The following is a 20,131-nucleotide window of genomic DNA, read 5'->3' on the forward strand; positions in this document are numbered from 1 at the left end:
GTTGGCTGCAACAATTTTCTGCAGTCTTATGTATTCCACATGCAATTTTTATTAATCCAATACAGCGAAGTACAGTACTAGTGTTCTTTAAACTGAAATGCCTATTAAGAAAACCACATTTTCTAAGATTTCCTAAGCCGAGTGGTAAGTAATAAGACAAATATGTTCAAGTAGTAATTTTTGATGTTGGAACAAGGCTGCTTCAGTCCAAATTCATAGGTTGTCAATAGCTTAAGAGGGCCATATGTTAAAAGCTAGAGCAAGAAAACAGAGAAGAAGGAAACCATTGAATAAACCATTAAGAAAACCATTGTCAATTCTTAATGATTGCTTCTAACATAATTTCTTGCTGTCAATGCAACTGCTAATCTAGTTTAATTTTAACATGTTTAAAAAGAATGAATACAAATGATATGACAAATGTTTCAAATTCTCACTTTTTCTCCCATGCAGCTATTCATTACAGTCTAAACTCTTTGTGATGGTATGCTTGTATTGCACTAGGAGGACCTAGTAACAAGTACAATCCCTTTGAAAGTTCCCTTACATGGCAACTGGGAAGAAAATTAACCCAAGCTAAAGTTACTCTGGACTCACATAATCAGAAAACATAAAAGGCATGGCTTGTTTATACCAAAGGGAAGTTTCACCTTCAAACAAGCTTTGTGTTCTAAACTTAACAGTGGGCTTCCCTGCTTTTATAATATTTTTATGATTCAGGGCTAACACTGTATTAGTATTAAAGGTTGAAAACAAAGTATGTAATAAGTTAGTAAGACTGCTGTTAAGGAAACCTGTCTGGCCATCCAGGAGCCGCTCTGGCAGTCACATTCACACCACCTAAGCTGGGAAAGAAGCCCCTTCACAGCTACACCCCTCACACTCACATTCAGACCAGGACTCCTTACTAGCTCAACCCCAGGTTTCCCATAGCACAGTCTCAGACATCCAGGTCCTTCAAACAGCTTAATTGTGGTGCAGTAACTAAATAACAACAGCTCCAGCTGGTGCCTCGGAGAAGGGGCCCTGAAGAAAGGAACCCCTGGGCTTTCATACCCTCACAGAACCAAAGTCTGGGGGTCTCAGCTGCTTCTGTGTCTCAGTGTCCAGTCCCCAGGCTGGTACCACAGGTCCCTGTGCCCCTTCCTGTGCCAAAGGTTGGCAGTTCATGGCCTCTTGCCTCGGGCTCCCATCCAGAGCTCAGCGTGCAGCTCTCATTGCAACTGCACTCTGAGCTACCTGCACTGAATGTGTTAACAGTGCCAGTGGTTTAATTCATAATTACCAATACACATTCAGCTTAATGTATGATGGTAACACTGGGGTGCACTCCTGTAGAAAGCAGAAAATTTCATTAATTTGTTTTGACAGCAAACTTTGAAGACTCATAAACAGTCAAAAATATAAAGATATTTGCAAGAAGATTTGAATGTATTCTCCATTCCTGCCAAAATCCAAAGGTAAAACCTCATGCTTACAAAAAAGCATTGCCCAAACTGCATCGTGTTTGTATCAGAGAACAGAAGAAGTAGCTTGAAATAAACTTATTTTCTTCTCTGTTAGATTATCAAAGTCACCTTACCAAACCACAACAGCTAAAACAGAAGATAAAACTAGAGCATGCCCTATGAGCCTACCTGTTCATCACTTCGGTGGTAGTCATTATCTTCTTCCTGTTTTTCCTCCGAAGTTTCTTTATTTATATTTTCATCTGCTTTAGTTTCACCTTAGATAAAACAAACCCAGATATATGGGATACATATATATTATTATCATATATAAACTCCATACATACTCAGCAGCATCTGATAGAGCTAATACAATTAAAACAGCAAGTTTCAGGACTGCAGTATAGAATAAGCTTTGCTATCCCCAAATTGTGCTTATCGGCTCAAGCAACACTTCCAGCCAACAGCCCGTGACATGAAAGAGGAGAACACCTATGGAGTTCAGCTGCTAGCAGCCCAGAAGCTGGGTAATTTCACAGTCCCCATGCAGGCACTGCTGTGGAGACCAACTTTGCCACAAGCAACATTCTATTAACAGCTAAAACCAAAAATTCTGTGCAGAAATAAGGGACAAGGCAACAATGCTATGCTGACTCTATTCCTTGCTGTTATGAAACAATGATTGTAATGTACTCACTGGGCACATACTTCAAACAGATCTGTTCATCAATTTACTATACATCACCCACCAAAAACAGAATAAATAAAGGACTATTTACCATTTCGATGAGAATCTAGGTGCTGTTTTGTAGAACATGTCTCCCCTTTGATATCCCCTGGAACTTCCATGCCCAGTTTGTGATAAAACTCCCTTTGCTTTTTCATTTCCGCTGTTTAAAATTGCAAATATTAATTCCTGTAATAAAGTTCTAATGCAACATTTATGAAGTTATTCCAAATCCCTTCCCACTTTAGGACTGCCAACAAGTGGCAGTGGTATCATTATTTACTATCTTCTATCTCTCCTATTGCATCAAGTTACGCCTAATCTTATTTTTCAGAATTAGAAAAGCAAAAAAGTTATCTGTATAGTTACTACTACACTATTACTGTTAGAATGAGATGGAATTTAAAATACTACAGCTAATTTTGAATATCCCCCATTTTGAGTATGACTGAATTTCAGTCAAAACATTGGTTTTGAATTTTTATTTATAGTTCTGGTTTTCAATATCCCAGAAATAATTTTTAAAATATCTATTTAATCACACTGACAGTTGGAAATGCTCTGGTTAAAAAGCAGCTTCAATAGATTTAAATACTTTATTTAAATGAAAACTTTAACATACATTAAGACCAAAAAAAAACCACTGAGCAATATTTATAAAGTATTTCTTTAGTTTAACAGATCTAGCATCAAAGAGGATTATGAAAACAGTAATTGAAAGTTCTCTAACAAAAAAGAACTCTCAAAAATAGCACAAACTAAAAGCATTTTAAAATTGCATTTTACCTCTGAGAATTCTAGAAAGCTTGCACAACAGGTATAACAAAAACAAATTAGAGTTATGGTATGGCAACATTTGAAAGCTGAATGACTATTCTGCTTTACATAATACTGCTTTTGGAAGAAACATCCCACGTTGCCTCCCACCACCCCCACACTCAGTTGCTGCTAGTACAGGTACGAAATTAAATTAATTGCTAAAAATTACACAAGTGAAAGAGTCTCATTTTCCACTGTATTTTTTCTCAGTTGCCCCCCCCCAGCCTCTCTTTTCATCACTTGAAACTTTCTTTTATATTTAATGTCAAAGAAGTATGTGCAAACTGACCTTTAAAAAGGTCACACCGCAACTTACCTTCTTGGAGGCCTGGCACAAGTTTGTAAACAATATCTTGCATTGTTCTGTCATGACTAGCAAGGAAAAAAAAAACAAAAAACCAGAAACAAAATCAAAAGCTTAAGTTCATGATCTTGATTGAAAACATTTCTCTTAAAAAGTTCCAGTATTAACCATATGCAAAAATCTCTAAATTCATCTAAGAATTTTACTTCTCAATCAGTATTTCTATCAAACCAGAAAGAACAGTAACACAAAAGAAACTATGAAAAAGTACAAGCTTAGACAGAAAACAAATGAAAGTTTGAGAAAAACTAGTCTGTAGAAGAATTCACCCCACTGAGTATGTCCTTCTGCAACAAGGATAGGCAAGTATGATAGTAATAACCTAAAAGGCAAGTATGATAGTAATAACCTAAAACTCTTTTCCAACTTAAACTCATTTTTATTACAAAAGAATCAATAATAGCTTATTTCTCACCCCTATAGACTAATTTCTCACATTTTTAGATTAATTATCTTTACTAGGATCTTCTAAAATGTATGAGATGAGTTCACAGAAAAAGACCACAACAAACTAAGTTTTACTTTTTTCTTAAAAAGACAAAGTAACTGTGAGAAACATTATTTAGCTAAGTAGCCTGTAGAGGTAGTGTGGCTCAAATGAAAAAAAGTCAACAATCCCACTGCAGGACAGTGGGGCAAGTTAAGATTCTAAACTTTAATCCCCAGCTCACCTAGAAAAATCCTGTTCTAATCTAAAATAAGTTATGGGTCTCAAAGAAATTAAGTACTACATTAAATTCCAATTAAGAAACAGTATAAGAAACATTTCAAGTGTCTGCCTTGGCTGCTGCAATGTCATAATCTCAAAAGTGTCTGCAGTATCAAGTCCTGAATTGGATTTGAACAGAAAAGGCCTACAAGAGTAATCTCAGGCTTCTCATCACCTGACAAGAGCACTCTGCAGCAGTGGAGATCAGTAAGCAAGTACAGAAATCGTGACAAATTAAGACATTTACAGGCAGTAATTACAATATTCTAAGTAGCACTACAAGATTCAGAATATCACTTACCCTAAATTCATGTCATTTTCACCAGTAGCAATCTCATTTGTACAAGCTGAGATTATAAAGTGTCATTTATGGACTGCAAACACATTGCCAAAATTATTTGAACAAAAATATATAAGTATGACACCACCATTAAATCAGAGGTGACAATTTGGGGGTTGGAACTAGATCATACAGATGATCTTTAAGGCACCAAAGAATTTAAGTCTCTGATGCTATTTAACAGTATTTAGAAATGTAAACAAGGAGACACATTTGATTTACCTATTTTCCAGACAGAGATGAATAGGAGTTTAAATCTCCATTTTCAAACACCTTGTGATACTCCAGACTGTCAATTATTTTTTTAAAAAGGTAAATAAATATATCCAAAAGTAGGCTGGACAAAGTCTGTTTCAGTTTCAATGGGCAATATTTTACAACTAATTTAAGCAGCTTACCTAAGTTGAAGTGTATTCAACAATAAAAAACAAATAACAAATTGCCTTCTAGCTGCTCTCAATATCATGTTGTTTCCTGGCCCTTTTTGCACAAAAACCAAGTTTTTGAACCGAGGCAAACATGTTGTCTTACATGTCATTTATTCATTCTTGCCTACTTGCATGTACCTGTCCCTTTAATTATACACTCATACAGGAGTATGAGTGTGTATTATAAATGTGGATACATTTATAATATGCTTAGTATACTTAGTTACAGGCTCCTGAATGAGAATGAGCTTGAGCAATGTGTGTTTAGAACATTGACAGTTTTCTATAAAAGTTCAATCAGACTCATTTGCTAAAACCATTGCTTCCGCAATTGTTATAGAAGTGAGAAAGGCATGTTGAAAAATGCTATGAACAAACACAAGTTCTTTATAATGGAAGACAAAACACTACTTGATATGCAACAGCTAATGCAGACATACCATTACAATGTATTTTCATCAGCAGGAGTAAAAAGGAAAGAAAGCACTCAAGGAAAAGAAAAAGAACGTCTTTTCTGACAAGCAAAGGAGGAAAAAACCCAACAAAAATACTTAGTGAACATGCAATTTGACTATTCAAATGCAGATGGAAAATAAAGAGGTGACTGGCAACAGCCAACATGGCTTTCACTATGAGCAAACCGTGTCTGACAAATTTGGTGGTCTTCTATGATGAGGTTACAGAGACAGTGGATGAGGAAAGGGTGAGTCATGGCATCTACCTGGACTTGTGCAAAGCATTTGATGCTGTCCTGCGCAACATCCTTGTCCCTAACTGGAGAGATCTGGATTTGACTAATGCAGCACTTGGTGCATAAGGAATTGCTGGATCAAGAAAGGCTGGATGGTTGCACTCAAAAGAGTTGTGATCAACAGTTCAATATCCAAGAGGAGACCAGTCACAAGTGCTGTCCCTCAGGGGTCAGTACTAAGATCAATGCTGTTTAACATCTTTGTCAGTGACAGTGGGATTGAGGGGCACCCTCAGCAAATTTGCCAGCAACACCAAGCTGTATGGGGCAGTAGACATGCTGGAAGGAAGTAATGCTTAGGAGGTGGGTTGATGTGAAGCTCAAAGTTCAACAAGGCCAAGTACAAGGTCCTGCACCTGGACTGGGGTAATCCCAACCACAAATATAGGCTGGGCAGAGAAGTGACTGAAAGCAGCTCTGAGGGGAAGGACTTGGGATATTAGCAAATGGAAAAATCAACATGACCTGGCAATGTGCAAGAGCAGTCCAGAAAGCCAACTGCAACCTAGGCTGCATCAAAAGAAACTCGTCAGCAGATCGAAGCACGTGATTCTGTCCTTCTACTCTGCCTGCAAAAGCCCCTACCTAGACCAGTGCTTTCAGCTCTGGGGCCCCAAAGGATGTGGACCTGTTAGAGTGAGTCCAGAGGAAAGTCATGAAAATGAGGAGAGCCATGAAAATGACCTCCCCTCATGTGAAGACAGGCTGATAGAGTTGGAGCTGTAGAGCCTGGAGAAGGAAGACTGCAGGGAACCGTCAGAGCAGCCTTCCAGTACATGCAGGGAACCCAAAAGAAGGCTGGAAATAGACTTTTTAGACAAGTATGTAGTCATAGGACAAGGGGGAATGGTTTTAAACTAAAAGATGACAGATATAGGTTAGATAATAGGTAGAAATTCTTCAGTGGGAGTGGCAAGGCTGGAAGAGATTGTCCAGAGAAGTTGTGCATACCCCACCCCTAGAAAGGAGGCGGGGGGGTAGCGGGGTGTCAGTCCAGGCTTCAGGGAACTTTGAGAAACCTGAACTAGATGATCTCAAAGGTCCCTTCCAGCCCAAACCATTCTATGATGATTCTATGACATTCTTATCTGTTCCTACAACCTAAGCAGACCTTTGGAAGATTAACTGAACAATAAAGCTGAAAATTATTTCTCTTATTACTGTCACACAGAAAAGCACTGTTCAACTGAGACTAATTTTTGATAATTTTGTAAAAGTGTAATTCCTACAAATGTTTCATATATATAATTTTTACAACCCAAGCATACAAAATGAGGAATGACTATATCTCATTAAAAATCACACAGAAATTAAACATTTGAGTGTATAGTTAACTTGTTTGTAAGTCTGGAACAAGCTACCATGCTAAGGCCTTGCAAACTCATAGCAGAAGTTTCATTCTGTATCTCCTCAGTCACCTTCATACTTCTTTTTCAATGTTTAACATGCTGATAAGAAAGAGCAAAAATTCTGAGAGAAGCTGTACTGTATCAAAGGGGATGAACCAGATAAGAGTGAAGCTACTTGCACTTCTGCTTTTATACTTACCCAATATACTGTAATGGGTGGCTCTGATGTATAACAATCCTACAGGTTGGACAGGTGTTGTTTTCCTCCAAATATTTCACTAGGCAGCTTCTACAGACTAGTAAAAAAGACATTCACAATTAAAAAGGAATAAAAGTAGCATAACAGAAGTCTGCTTTTATATAGTCACAGAATGCACAATACTGAAATTTACATGAAGTTCATTTTTCTGCATCATATGTCTAATCTTGCAGAACACAGTTTCAAGTATCTTTCATAAATTTTCCTGATACAGGGAAAGAATGCACTAGAATTAGAGCATCTATACCTATCAAAAACCTTAACACAGTACACAACACAAAATCTCACTTCAAAATTTACTAGAACAATTTCTAGCAGGTCAACATTCAGCTTGCATGGATGACATTACAGGAACTATTTGCCATTAAGATACTAAACAAAATATATTTGCTTTAACCATGGACACCTACAGAACAAGTGTGTGTGGTGGCAGCACACAAAAAGAATTCCAAAGCAGGAAAGTGGATATCTTGTGTGTCATTTTAATTCTAACTTTCACAGAGTATACTACAGCTGAACTTCCACCAGAAAAAAAAATTACATTGTCACAGACCTTCATTATTAGTAAAATGTCCTGCTAGGAGTTGCTAAGTAGTGATTCACTATTAAGCTGCATCTTTCTATATGTATACACACAATCATCCATCTTTTTCAAACTATTATACACCACTCTCCTGTCCCAAAACAGTACTCATAAAATACACTACTAAATGATATCCTCACTCACTTAAAGTTGCAACTGAAAAGGTATGGAGAAAAGAAGGGAGGTTTTCTTGAAGTGCACTAGTTCATGTAGTCTTGGTATTAATGCACTTTTCATACAAAACAAAAGGATTTCTGTAACTATAGTGCCATCTACCTCTCAAACAAGAAGACAGTACAATTACATAAACACCCACTGACTAAAAAAAAAGTAACAGTAAATGAAGTACTATAACTTTGCATTGTGTTGTGTATTTACACACCTAGGATGACAGCACTGTTGGTGGCAGATGTTAGACAAAGCCTCATCTTGCACAGCAGTTTGCTCCAGCAGAGTGCCAGAACAGTAGATCCATTTGCAAAAGTGAAGCCAAACTCTATTCCTACCAAGTCAATAAAAGCAGAATCTGACAGAGGAAGCAGGGACAGGTATCCTGGAAGGAGTATAGGGATGTTGCTAACTTGGGTAGGGAAGGGTCAGAAAAGCCAAATCACAAATGAAGCTGAACTTGGCAAGGGATATGAAGCATTATAAGAGTTTCTGTAAGTATGTCACAAAAAGAAGGTCAAAGAATGTGTAAACCCCTGATAAAAATGACTGGCAAATCAGTAACAATGGACAAGGTGAAGCCCGAGGTATCCAATTTTTCTGCCCCAGTCTTCTCTGGCAATTTCTCCTCCCACAGCTCTTGCGTAGATGAACTGCAAAGGAGGTACTGGGTGTGTAAAGTCCCTTTGACTGTGTGAAAAGATCAGACTCACAAACACCTGGGAATGTGAATACACGTAAGTCTCTGAGACCTGACGAGATGTGTCCCAGGGTCTCGAGTTGGCTGATGTAGTTGCCAAGCCACTAACAGCGACAGTCCTGACAGTCAGGTGAAATCCCCGGTGACCAGGAAAAGGGAAACATTGCCTCCACTTTTAGGAAGTGGTAGAAAGGGAGAGATCTGGAAATCACCAACCTGTCTACCTTAATTCTGTGCCTGGGAAGACCGTGGAGTACTAGAAGGTGTGCTAAGGCATGTGAAGGACAGCGAGGTGACTCCAGACAGCCAGCACAGCTTCACCAAGGACTCTGAGCAACTTGATGCCGCTGAAGATGCCCCTGCTCATTGCTGTGGCAGTGCATTAGGCGACTTTTAGAGTTCCCTTCCAACCCAAAGCATTCTGTGATATCTAAAATATCATCTCATGTTAGTACATCTTCCAGCTTGGACTAGGTAAACACTAACTCCTAAAATGAATTAGTCACAAGTTAGCTAATGTTCTGGCAGGTTTCAGTCTGAGCACAGCATCCACATAAATGCCACTAGATGGCTTATGAAGGCTGCTGCAGCCATCTAGGTTCTTTTTTTTCTGGGGTCAGGTCAGGATTATAAACTCTCCTGAAACTAGGAGTCTTTGGAATAATGGACAGGCAACATGGGAATTGTTCTGTGGTCTGAAACAGTATTACTTCTAGAATTTTGCACTACTTTGGTTTTCCAGTATCTCTGATTTCTGTTTACCCAGATATACAGGCACTGATTGTGGACATGAGCTGTACATTTTCTGATTTCTTATACACATCAGAGAGGTTTCATCGGAACAGGAACAAACAAGGCTAATGTTCACTTTTTATTTTAACAGTTTCACTTCTCTTGACTTTTTTTGATTTCTGTATCTAGTTCAAGTTGACCTTTTATCATCCTGATGCATTCAGAAGATGATACATTTCATAATGTGAGGTTTTCCCTTTCAAAACATAGAAACATTATAACCTTTGTGTTTATAATGTCAGTTTTGTAAACACTAACAAAACTGATATTATTAACACAAAGTTTAACAAGACCAGCATGTATCATGTAGCCTACAATTTTAATCAAGGAATAGATACAAACTAAAAAAAGACTTGACTTTTTTTTTAGTTACTACTAATGAAATTTTTAGCGACTTAGTGGCCTACCTGTCACCAACAAACTAAAACCACAGCAGAGAAGTAAGTAGGAAAGAAAGTGAAAACACTTTGCTTTCTCCTAAATTCAGTTTTACAAAAATTTGCCCTGTTCCTCCAGAGGGCTGGCCTTGGTCCTCCAAATTACTTTCACTAAAGGACCCAAGAACTTCATTTACTACTGAAGAGTCTTTGAATGATTAAAGATCAGTAAATGAGAGAAAAATTGAAAAGGTAAGAAAAATGTACAGTTCTGAGTAGAAGAGAATGAAAATTTCAAGGTGGTGTGACTTAGAAGAGAATTCACTATCTCAACAGACAGGGTAATTTCATGATGGATTTTGCAAGGATGCTTTTACAGAACATATATCATTAGCAATATCTTACACAATACAAACAATGCAAACATGTATGAAGTTTTGTTAAAAACATAGGAAGGACTCTGTGCCTCTTCCCACAAAACTTATTATACAGGACACAGAGCGAAGTAGCATTCATAAAATATAAATTGTCAAAATAAGGGAGAAACAAGCCAAAGAAAAACCCAGAAAAAGCAGCAGGAAAAGGTAGTATGGTGCATTTCCTGACTTTTGCAGCAAGTGCCGTAGAGCTGTGCATCTATGTATTTCCTCCATAAGCAAATATAAGAGATGGTGCAGACGATATCAGCTGAGGGGTATTTGTGAGGCTCTGCTTTATTTTTAAAGAACAATAAAAAATGACCTCTCTCTAGCTGTTAGCCGTGTTAACTTGTTATGATACTCATTTTGGATACACTCTTCTAACTAGCAGCAGTAAAGAAATTTGGGCAAAACTAAGTAGAAGCCTAGCTGTGAAAACAATAGTATGGAAATTGAGATAGGAAACAAGAAGGCTCTGGAGAGACCTTAAAGCAGTTTTCCAAAAGTTGAAGGGCACTACAAGAGAGATGGGGATGAACTTTGTACAGGGGCATGTGCCGACAGGACAAGGGGGAATGGCTTCAAACTGAAGGAAGATAGGTTCAGATTAGAGATCAGAAAGAACTGGCACAGGTAACTGGCACAGGTTGCCCGAAGAAGCTGTGGATGTACCATCACTGGAAGCATTCAAGGCTAGGTTATATGGGTCTTTGAACAACCTGATCCAGCAGATGCTGACCCTGCCCATGACCAGGCAACTGAATATAGATTCTAGAACCATTCTGTGATTCTCAGAATCATAGAACAAACCCTTCTACTATCCTAGATTCTATGAGGATATTCAGAACAACATGAAGTGTGACAAGTGCAACAAATTCATCACTGCTGATAAACAAGAGCTTCTAAATGGAATACAATAAAAAACATAATCACTGACAAATCATGAACATTGCCTTTCCCCTTTGTCAGATATAAAAGGTGAAGTGTGCCGACGCTTTTTGTTTTATGATAAATACACAGTCACAGAATAATTGCCTTCCAAGAAAATTTAGGACTAAGTCATTAAGCTAATTAAACAACCTACTAGCTTTATCAGAATAAATATTGTGGCAGAACAATTTTAAAACATGGGATGGGTTGCAAGGTTTTAAGTCATCCTTAGCTTACATGAAAATAGAAATTCATGGAGTAACTCATCAACAAACAACTAATTTATCACAATGTTTTGGAATACAAGCTTTTTTCTAGGATACAATACAACATACTTATTCTTTATCGATAAACTACTCTGTTTTCTGCAGAGGAACAGGAGAGAAAGAGACATCTGAAAGGCTCCAGCTGGAGAGCATATGCTACATCAACTGTCACAGAAGAGAGAACTAGGTATTCCACATTCCTTTAGCATGAAGACAGACTGCATTCTTGAATAGTTACATTACCACTATTATTGTATATGGCTTCAAGTTTATGCAGCACAGCTTTAATGTTCCCTCCATTTGCTTTGTTAAAAAAGCAAATCAACTGTTAAAGAAAAGCAGTCTAGTAAAGCACATGCTTTTTTGGGTGATGCACAATAGCTATTTGAAATTTCAACTGAAAACCATACAAAATGTTTTAAAACAAAAAACCCAAAACCAGAAACAAATAGAAAGCAAGTCAGCAACTTTAACTTAATTATATTTCTACTTACAAGTATGCAAGCATTCTGTTACAGTAGTAGCATCGATCAGGTATCCATTGCACAGACGACAGGTAATATGGGCATTAATGTCCCAAAGCTTAATCTTCCTTGTTAGCATCTTTGGTGTCTGTGGAAGAGATGTATCATAAAGTAACACAGCTGTAGTCATTTGGGAATAAATGATTAACTTGTGTTAAGCCAGCTTCAGACTTTTGTACAATGTATACAGATGTGTGTGCACAGTCGTGGCACTAACTTTTATGTCACTTCACGAAAACTAAATAATGTAAACTCCACACTATTTTGCAAGTCAGTACTGCAAGAGCATAGAAAATGGCCCTTCCAGTGGCTACTAATAAGTTTTTTTACCAACCAACAGACTCAGATTTAAGATGAAAACCCTACTATCCCAGTAGCTTGAGTCATCATATTCTGTCTAGTTATGATAGAAAACTCACAAAATATGAAGGAAGAAGATCCTCAAAGTAGGTGACTTTCAGATTCAAAAGTGTTTTGACAATTGAAAAGTCAAAGCAACTTTGTTCAGTTTAAAGTTCAGTTTAACTACACTTTTAAGTGTTTGCCTTGTGTCACTATATTAAAGCATAATTTTGAATGTGTCTCTCAATGGGGCTGGCAAGTAAACCTTCTGAAATCCCTTTTATTTAAACAGAAGTTAATTGAACACTACATTACAGATTAAAATAATTTCATTGGCAGAGGAGCAGCTGGTTGTGCTAAAACTTGAACTAAACATCATTCCTTTCTTTTGAGCATGGGATTGCATAAACATCTTTAAAAGGAAAAAATATTAGAAATCAAAAATTAAAAAGCTCATTTAACTTTTTTTTGCAGTAACCCCAATTGCTTAGAGAGAATACACCACACAAAGCCCATGCCTTTACAAATAAACTGTTACATTTTAAACATAGCTGTTACTATTTTTTTCAAAACATTTTGAAAATTGTACTATTACCAGAACTTGACCAGCATTCTAGTCAATTAACAGAGCAGGCTATACTTGCTAACAACCTACTATATTTGGTTCTCGTACTGCAGAAGTCACCAAATTACACTGTTTTCCTTTAAAGTGATTTTACTGTCCCTGGCTCACAACTACTGGTTTTCATCTAGCTCGGTTTGGAAAACATTTCAGAATTTGAATGGTGACACATGTTCCCTAAGTTTCACACTGAAATATTGCAACAAGGTTGTCTGATCTTTAATTTTGTCATCTTTTTTTTCCCCTGTGTTCAGTGAAGTGGTACTAAGAAAAAAGAACTATCAAATGGCAAACTTCCACACCAATCTGAACTATTCCAGTGCAGAGAAGTACAAAATGTTCCACTGTGAACTGTGGAGAAACATATCCAACACCCACCCATTCCAATCTCCATTGTCCTATACAAAAAAGACTAGGAAGATTTCTAGTTCTCATGGTTAAGATGTAAACAATGGGAGAAAAAAAATCAGTATTATTTTATAGTATTTGAGATTTAGATTTAGTTATAAATCTAGTAACCTCCCATTAAAGAAGAATAAAAGAACAGCTTGGTTTTGCAGTAGACAAAATAGGTGAAAAACATTTACTTAGAACCTGAACTACTTTCCTAATTTTAGAATTATTTTTAACTCTCTGAAAACCAGACACACATTAAATCCTTTCAGGTGAGTGATGAGGTCATCAGTTAAACACTACTACATGAGGTATGTAGGTTTCTGTGGTGCTGAGGAAGAGCTATTCAACATCACTCTTCAAGAAGAGCTCAAGGGATGGCATCAAGCCAGCAGTTAATTTGAAAGTGGGCATGCTAAAAAACACAATTCATGACAGACAAAAAAAAAATTAGCTTAAACAGATCCTGAAAAAGGCAGTACCAATATAACTAGTTGCTTGTCTAGACAGGAATTCAGAAGAAGGTGTTCAGGATAACCACAGGCAGAAATCCAAGCAGTTCTAAGGCAGAAGAGCCAAAGACTTAACAGTGAAATCTGAAGCAAAGAAATTGGTTTTTTTCTAGAAAGAAAATTACAATTTTTCTTCCCAACAGTAGAGATAAATGCTGCCACTAGAAGAACCATAAATAAACAAACAAAAAAATTCAGATGGGGTATAATATTATGAGAACAGTGACTGAACCATACAACAAAGGCAAAAATAATACAAAATAGTAATAAAGCCCATTGTGCCAGGGGGAAAAAAGAGGATATCAAGAATAATACACACTTTTCCAACCTAATAGGAAAAAAATCATACACATTTTGGCACTGGAAAAATGAGTATCTTCTAAAATATCAAGAGCAAGCCTATCAAATCAACCTTATGAAAATTTGGTTTTCTGAAGGAGCACAGAAAGTCACTCTCATTAGATGTCTGAAGGACTGAAAATAAGAACTATTGGAAGAAGCAACAGAAAGGTAAGAGGTTTTTCCAGGGCAGTAGAGACTTCAAAAGGTGATAAAACCTACAGAAGGACATTTCTCCAGAGGGCCTGTCCCCTGCTGCCTTCTTGCAGCTACTAAAACAGGAGAAGGATCTCTTCTCTGCTCATGCAGAGTCCATGGTTGCTTCAGCACACCTTCAATCTCCAATAAACAACACAGCTTTTGAGGTAACTGGCTTTGTAAGCAAGCTATCAGTGTCAGACTTTATTTAAGCCTGTGTCTTCTACAATTGTGACCCACATCCTCTAGTCTTGGGAAAACAAAGAACTCAGAATGCCTCTCTTGCTTTTCGAAACAGTTAACCTGTTACAACAAGAGGACTTACTAAAAATCTGAAAATTAATAAAAGTAAAATTTAAAAAAGGCCAGACCACTTCATATCTATTTAGAAAGGTAGAGAGAAGCTTGCAAAAATAGGCATATTACCAAGATGTCAGTTCAGTCAGATAACATAAATGCTCAGACTTTGCAGAAAACTTGAATTGCTTCCTAGAGAGAAATAGAAAAAAAAATTTAGCAGAACTAATGACACATATAAAGAAAAATAGAGACACTAATGTTACAACCTGATATAAGAAATTAAATTCACTAATCATAGCGACTAATTAAAAACATAAAGTAATTCCAGATTATGTAAAGTAATTCCACATTATTCACCTGCCTGTTCTGTATCACTTGAGAGGGAAGTAAATAACATAATTGCAGATTTCATCATTAACTACTTTTTTTTCTCTTTATTATTGCATTTGAACATGATACACAGTCACACTAGGAAATACAAAGCTAGGCTACTACTCACAATGCTTAAGAAGAAACACTCCATGTGGATAGGTGGCTAATACAGGATGTCTTTCATGTTCCTATCTGGAATACAGTATCAGTTCAGACAGGGTACTAGCACTACTTGAACCACACATCTGCTCTTGGGAAGGCATCCCAAGATGCCCATGTTTCTACAGCCTAGTGCCAAACAGAAGTTAAGCGCCACTTTTATCATATAAGACAGCCAAGTTGTTATCACCCCACCAAAATCCATGCCAGTAATCTCATACAAACTGACTAAGAATCACACTAAGTCTGACTAAGAATCACACAAGCAATTTTTCTATTTTCCAGACAAATCCAGGTCTCCCTTAAACAACTTCCCTTTGAAAAGGGGATATTTTTTAAAACCTGAATTCCTGATGATCTCTTTCACAGAACTCATCTTCTCATCTCTCAAACAGTTATGTGCTGAAAAGAAAGCTAAAAATGAATTCACATACCTCCAAAACAAGTAATCTAACCTTAAAAACAAAAATGACACAGATCTCAATACATATTTCCAAGAAACCATGCAGCTTAAAAGCACAGACAGATACCTGGATAACACACTGATCCACTTGGTCTGACCTCAGTCTACTCTTCTTTGAGCAGCTGGATTATATAGAAATCCTAATTTGGAAGAGACCCATGGAATCAAGTCCAAATCCTGTCCTGCACAGGACATCCCTAACGTGTCTCATGTGCCTGAGCATATTGTCTGAACCCTTCTTGAACTCTGTGAGGCTTGATGCAGTGACCACTTCCCTGGGGAGCCTGTTCCAGTGCTCAACCACCCTCTGAGGGAAGAACCTTTCCCCAATACCCAACTTAAGTCTTCGCTGACATAAGTCATGCCACTCCCTGACACCCTATTACAGGTAACCACCTTACATGAAGGACATGATCTTTTTCTAACCTGAATCATCATATGATCCAATGAATTTACTACCTCTGCCTATCCATGTATTAAGCAAGCTGAAGTTCTTACTATATTGACTGATCTCAAGCTGCTGATGACCATTAGAAAATCAGAGACGCTGACTCAATGAAGTTAGCATGAGCACAACATCTGAACCTGGCTGCTGCAAAAAGAAAACACACAGAATTGGGTTGACATTTAAGTCACGCACACCAGCTTGAACCAATAATAAGACATAAGCTTACTTTTCCAAAGTGCAACCTAGGCTGATACCTCCTTGCCTAAAAACATATATATATTTAAAAAAATCAGACCAAAAGCATTATCCCCCAATTGACACTTTTTTTTTTAACAGAGATTCACTAGACTGTGCAGGATTTAGTAGGCGTAACAAAGCTTTAAAACACACAATTTACATTTGCCTTCTTTTGTAATGTGACCCACCACGCACTGTAGAGGACACATGCTCAAGAGCTTCTTGAGCATGGATCACAGGATCACACTCAAATTCATAAGCAAAAGTTTCACAGAAAGCTACCATCCAATATAAAAACAGGTAAATTCAGAGGACAGACCAAATTCTGAACATTTACAGTATCATTTTCCAAACCTAATAGCTCATTTGAATACTGTGAACCTCAGGCCCCCACTGAACCCCCACAGCAGTTAGCAGACAAGAGAAAATACCATACCTTAATTTAGTTTTAAGAAAGTCAAAGCCAAGAAAGCCAAATTTCTGTAAAACATAAATTCTTTAGTTCTTCTTAATTAAATTGTTAGTTCTTCTGAGATTTACCTCCTCAAATAGTAACCTTGGACAGCACGCAATCTCAAACTTTAAGAACTGTAGATAACCTTGAAACTTTCAATGCACTGACTGAACTGTGACACTTGATTAAATAAATTTAAAGTCTTGCTCTGTACTTAGTCAACAAATAAACACTGTAGCAAAAACACAGTTCTTCTCTGTGGAGGCACCAGTTGTCAGTTTTTCTGGGTCTAGACTGAAGGCACTTGAGACAGTAATTTGTGTTAGGACTCAAGTGTTTATTATTTCTTATCAATAAAACAGTCTCATTACTATGAGTTCAGCAGCTTTTCATTAGAAGGCACAAAATGGCTAACCATCTCTTGTTACAAGGTATTTCAAGACTAAACTATCCATTTAAAGAACTGACACCCAGATTATTTTCCCTTTTAACCCAATAACTGATCCCAAAGAGCCTGTAATGCAGACTTTTCTGCCCAATTACAAAATGCTACTCAAACCCATGAAGAAGAAGGAAGAAGCAGCATGAAGAAATCCAGGACAACACCCTGTGCCCTCCATCTTGCTTCCATCCACAACATACTAAAAATCCTAAAACCAAAATTTCTCACCTCGTGATACACCTACACTACTTTCTATAATCTATTTCACACTTTTGTGGATTCTAGTCTATCCTGAAGTCTAGGAAACTTTCTCCATGAATGAGGGTCAAATTCAGTGGTCCCCTGGGGGTCAGGGCACCCCAGAGCAGAGGGAGAAATATTCATGGCGCGCTGGGTTTCCACACTTCTCCCTCAAAACCATGTTGCTGGGATAGTAAGAAGTCACTCCTCAGTTCTTTAATCACGAAATTCTACTCAACTCACTAACCAACCAACCAATCAAAAACAAAACCAACCCACCAAAAAAACCCAAAACAAAAACAAAAAACAAAGCAAAGCAAAGAAAAACAAAAACAACCCCCCTCCACAAACTAAAAAATTCCCAGAAAACAAAAACCCATCTAAAAAAAGACACACAAAACACCAACCTGAGCCTCAACTGTTTAACTTTTTTTACAGGAAATGTAAAATTCATAAAAAGTGTCCCTTCAACATGTTACACAGATTCATATAATAATGTTATGGAAATAATGAAGTAACCTCTTCAAGCTTCTCTAATCCAACCTTGCAGTCAAAGCAGGCCCACGTAAATAGAGTTACAGTGGGCTATTCTGGCTTCACTCAGAAAATGTTCAACAATTAAGATTCCACAGCCTCTTTGGGCAGCCTTCTCCAGTGCCTGACCACCCTCACTGGCAAAAAATGTTCCTACTGTCTCATAGGAACCTCCCACATTGTAACTTGGGTACAATGCCTCTCATCCTACAAGTGTACACCTCCAAGAGCAGTGGAGGCACACCTCATCTTGATTTCTGTCCACAGGTTGTGTAGAAAATAGCAATAACATCTTCCCTAATTCACAGCATCACTTTCTTTAGGAGTTTTGTATACACTGCATAAAAAAGAGCAACACCAAGATCTTTTTCAATAGCTGAAGAGCCACTCTTCACCCAAGTTGTTAGTACTTCATCCTGGTTATTATTTTGGAGGCAGAACAAATCAGCATTGCACTGCTTTAGAGAAATAGGAAGCCCTCCAAGGTGCTTAAAAAGAATTGAGAGATCCAGTTTAAAAAAGCTAAAAGAAGAAAACACACCAATCTTTCTCTTACAAAGACAAAGCCTACTTTTCTAACATATGCCATATGCCACCACATCTGCTTGAAATGGATGGAAGACCTGGTAGAAGAATTCCATTTTGAAGAGACAATTTTCTTAACAGCTGCCAAGCAACTAATTATTCAAAAACAACATACCAACAATGGAGAGAGAAGAGAAACTTTCTTTCAGTACTGGAACATGAAACCCCAAAAACCACAGAAAATGTTCCAAACATTCAGCTAACATGAAAAAAAAGATCATTTGCAAAAAGATTAGTATTTCTTCATCTTGGATCTAACTGACATTATTTTAAACCACACTGCTGGCACAGTGTCAACCTCTCACTGTCTGGATGTCTTGCAAAACACCAAAAAGGGAGTGAGGGCATTTACAAAATCTGGACTATATTCCCAATTAAAAAACAAGCAAACAAACGAACCCATACACACACAAAGTCATGAGTGGCTGAAAGTGGACATGAACATTTCAGAAAGTAGACTTGTTTTGTTTGTGCATCACCCTCTTCATCCACTAAGGCAGTGTTCTCCTAAGATGATCAAGCAAAAAGTTAAGCAACATATTACAGACCTCTCCACTAAAATTGATATGACAAGCCTGCATATCTCAGCACAAGCTTTCACATTGCAGAGAGATGTCAGCACTGAAACTATTATTCATGCAAGATTACAGAGAGGATCAGCACAGGGACTCCTCAGAAGTACAGCCTTATCATTTATATAGAAACCAGTCCAGAATATTTTGGCCTACATGAGGCATACCTCTTAAAACAGCATTTCTTTTCAGAGTCTGCCATCCAGAGACCTGAAAAGACAGAAAAATAGTCTGAAAGTTAAAATCCAAAATTCCTCAAAATACAGCTGGCACAAAGAAATACTCAGCTTACTAAATTCAGCTAAGTATTTAGTTCTCTTAAATTTATTAATTTAAGAGAACAGTGGGGCAGAAGCACTTGTAAGCAAGAAAATGGGGAAAAAATTGATCCTCAGGAAAAATAAAGAAAAATAAGATTTAACACAGTCTCCTTCTAGACCAAGAAAATCGCTCAAAAAAGAAGTTCTAAGAAGTCTTGTTAGCATATGATGGAAAAATAAAAAGAAATTCATTATCTTCATAAGTGACAGGGAAAATAACCAAATAAATAAGCAGATTTCTTTAACAATGACATATGGACTAGAAAGTCTGGAAGAAAAGAAAACATTTTGAATTGAAGATGGACATTTAGATGAGCAGCCTTCTCAGTTTTCAAGCTATGTTTTCAAGTAATCTGCTCTTTGTATCTTAATCTTCTGAAATTCTTTCAAGGAAATAACTAGTATTTCCAGAATCTCTAGCTATTTGCCAGAATAAAATTATATTTTTAAAAATAATAAAAAATAAGATCTTTATTCTTTGGCTAAAAGTGAAACAATCTCACATGAATAGCTAAGTTTGACAGAAGAAGCAATTTTTCTTATTCATTCACACAGAGAAGATTCAGCTGTTACAGTGACGGGTAAAGAGTACTACTAGTTCCATCTTCCTGCTCCAAAAAATCAAAGGCATAGCCTGTAGTTACTG

At 37.2% G+C, this 20,131-nt stretch overlaps 1 protein-coding gene across 13 annotated transcripts in view; it reads right to left on the reverse strand.

Annotated features, from left to right (window-relative positions):
- The window catches only part of PCGF3 (polycomb group ring finger 3), a 55,434-nt gene that overhangs the window by 8,888 nt on the left and 26,415 nt on the right, over positions 1-20,131 (reverse strand). For 4 of the 13 annotated variants that reach the window (XM_071424617.1, XM_071424620.1, XM_071424622.1 and 1 more), the window contains 7 exons: positions 19,333-19,375; positions 14,786-14,848; positions 11,924-12,041; positions 7,135-7,231; positions 3,311-3,366; positions 2,228-2,338; positions 1,638-1,726 (listed from right to left, as the gene is read on the reverse strand). In XM_071424617.1, coding sequence (XP_071280718.1) covers positions 1,638-1,726; positions 2,228-2,338; positions 3,311-3,366; positions 7,135-7,231; positions 11,924-12,032 — 462 coding nt within the window. In that variant the 5' untranslated portion in view covers positions 12,033-12,041; positions 14,786-14,848; positions 19,333-19,375. Of the gene's footprint in view, positions 1-1,637; positions 1,727-2,227; positions 2,339-3,310; positions 3,367-7,134; positions 7,232-11,923; positions 13,758-14,785; positions 14,849-19,332; positions 19,376-20,131 lie in introns of those variants that run through there. The other 9 variants (XM_071424616.1, XM_071424627.1, XM_071424623.1 and 6 more) reach the window with 4 other exon arrangements.

The sequence above is a fragment of the Agelaius tricolor genome, unplaced genomic scaffold, assembly GCF_023055355.1.
Source record: "Agelaius tricolor isolate 1412-34295 unplaced genomic scaffold, bAgeTri1.0.p SCAF_4, whole genome shotgun sequence".
Taxonomy (NCBI): domain Eukaryota; kingdom Metazoa; phylum Chordata; class Aves; order Passeriformes; family Icteridae; genus Agelaius; species Agelaius tricolor.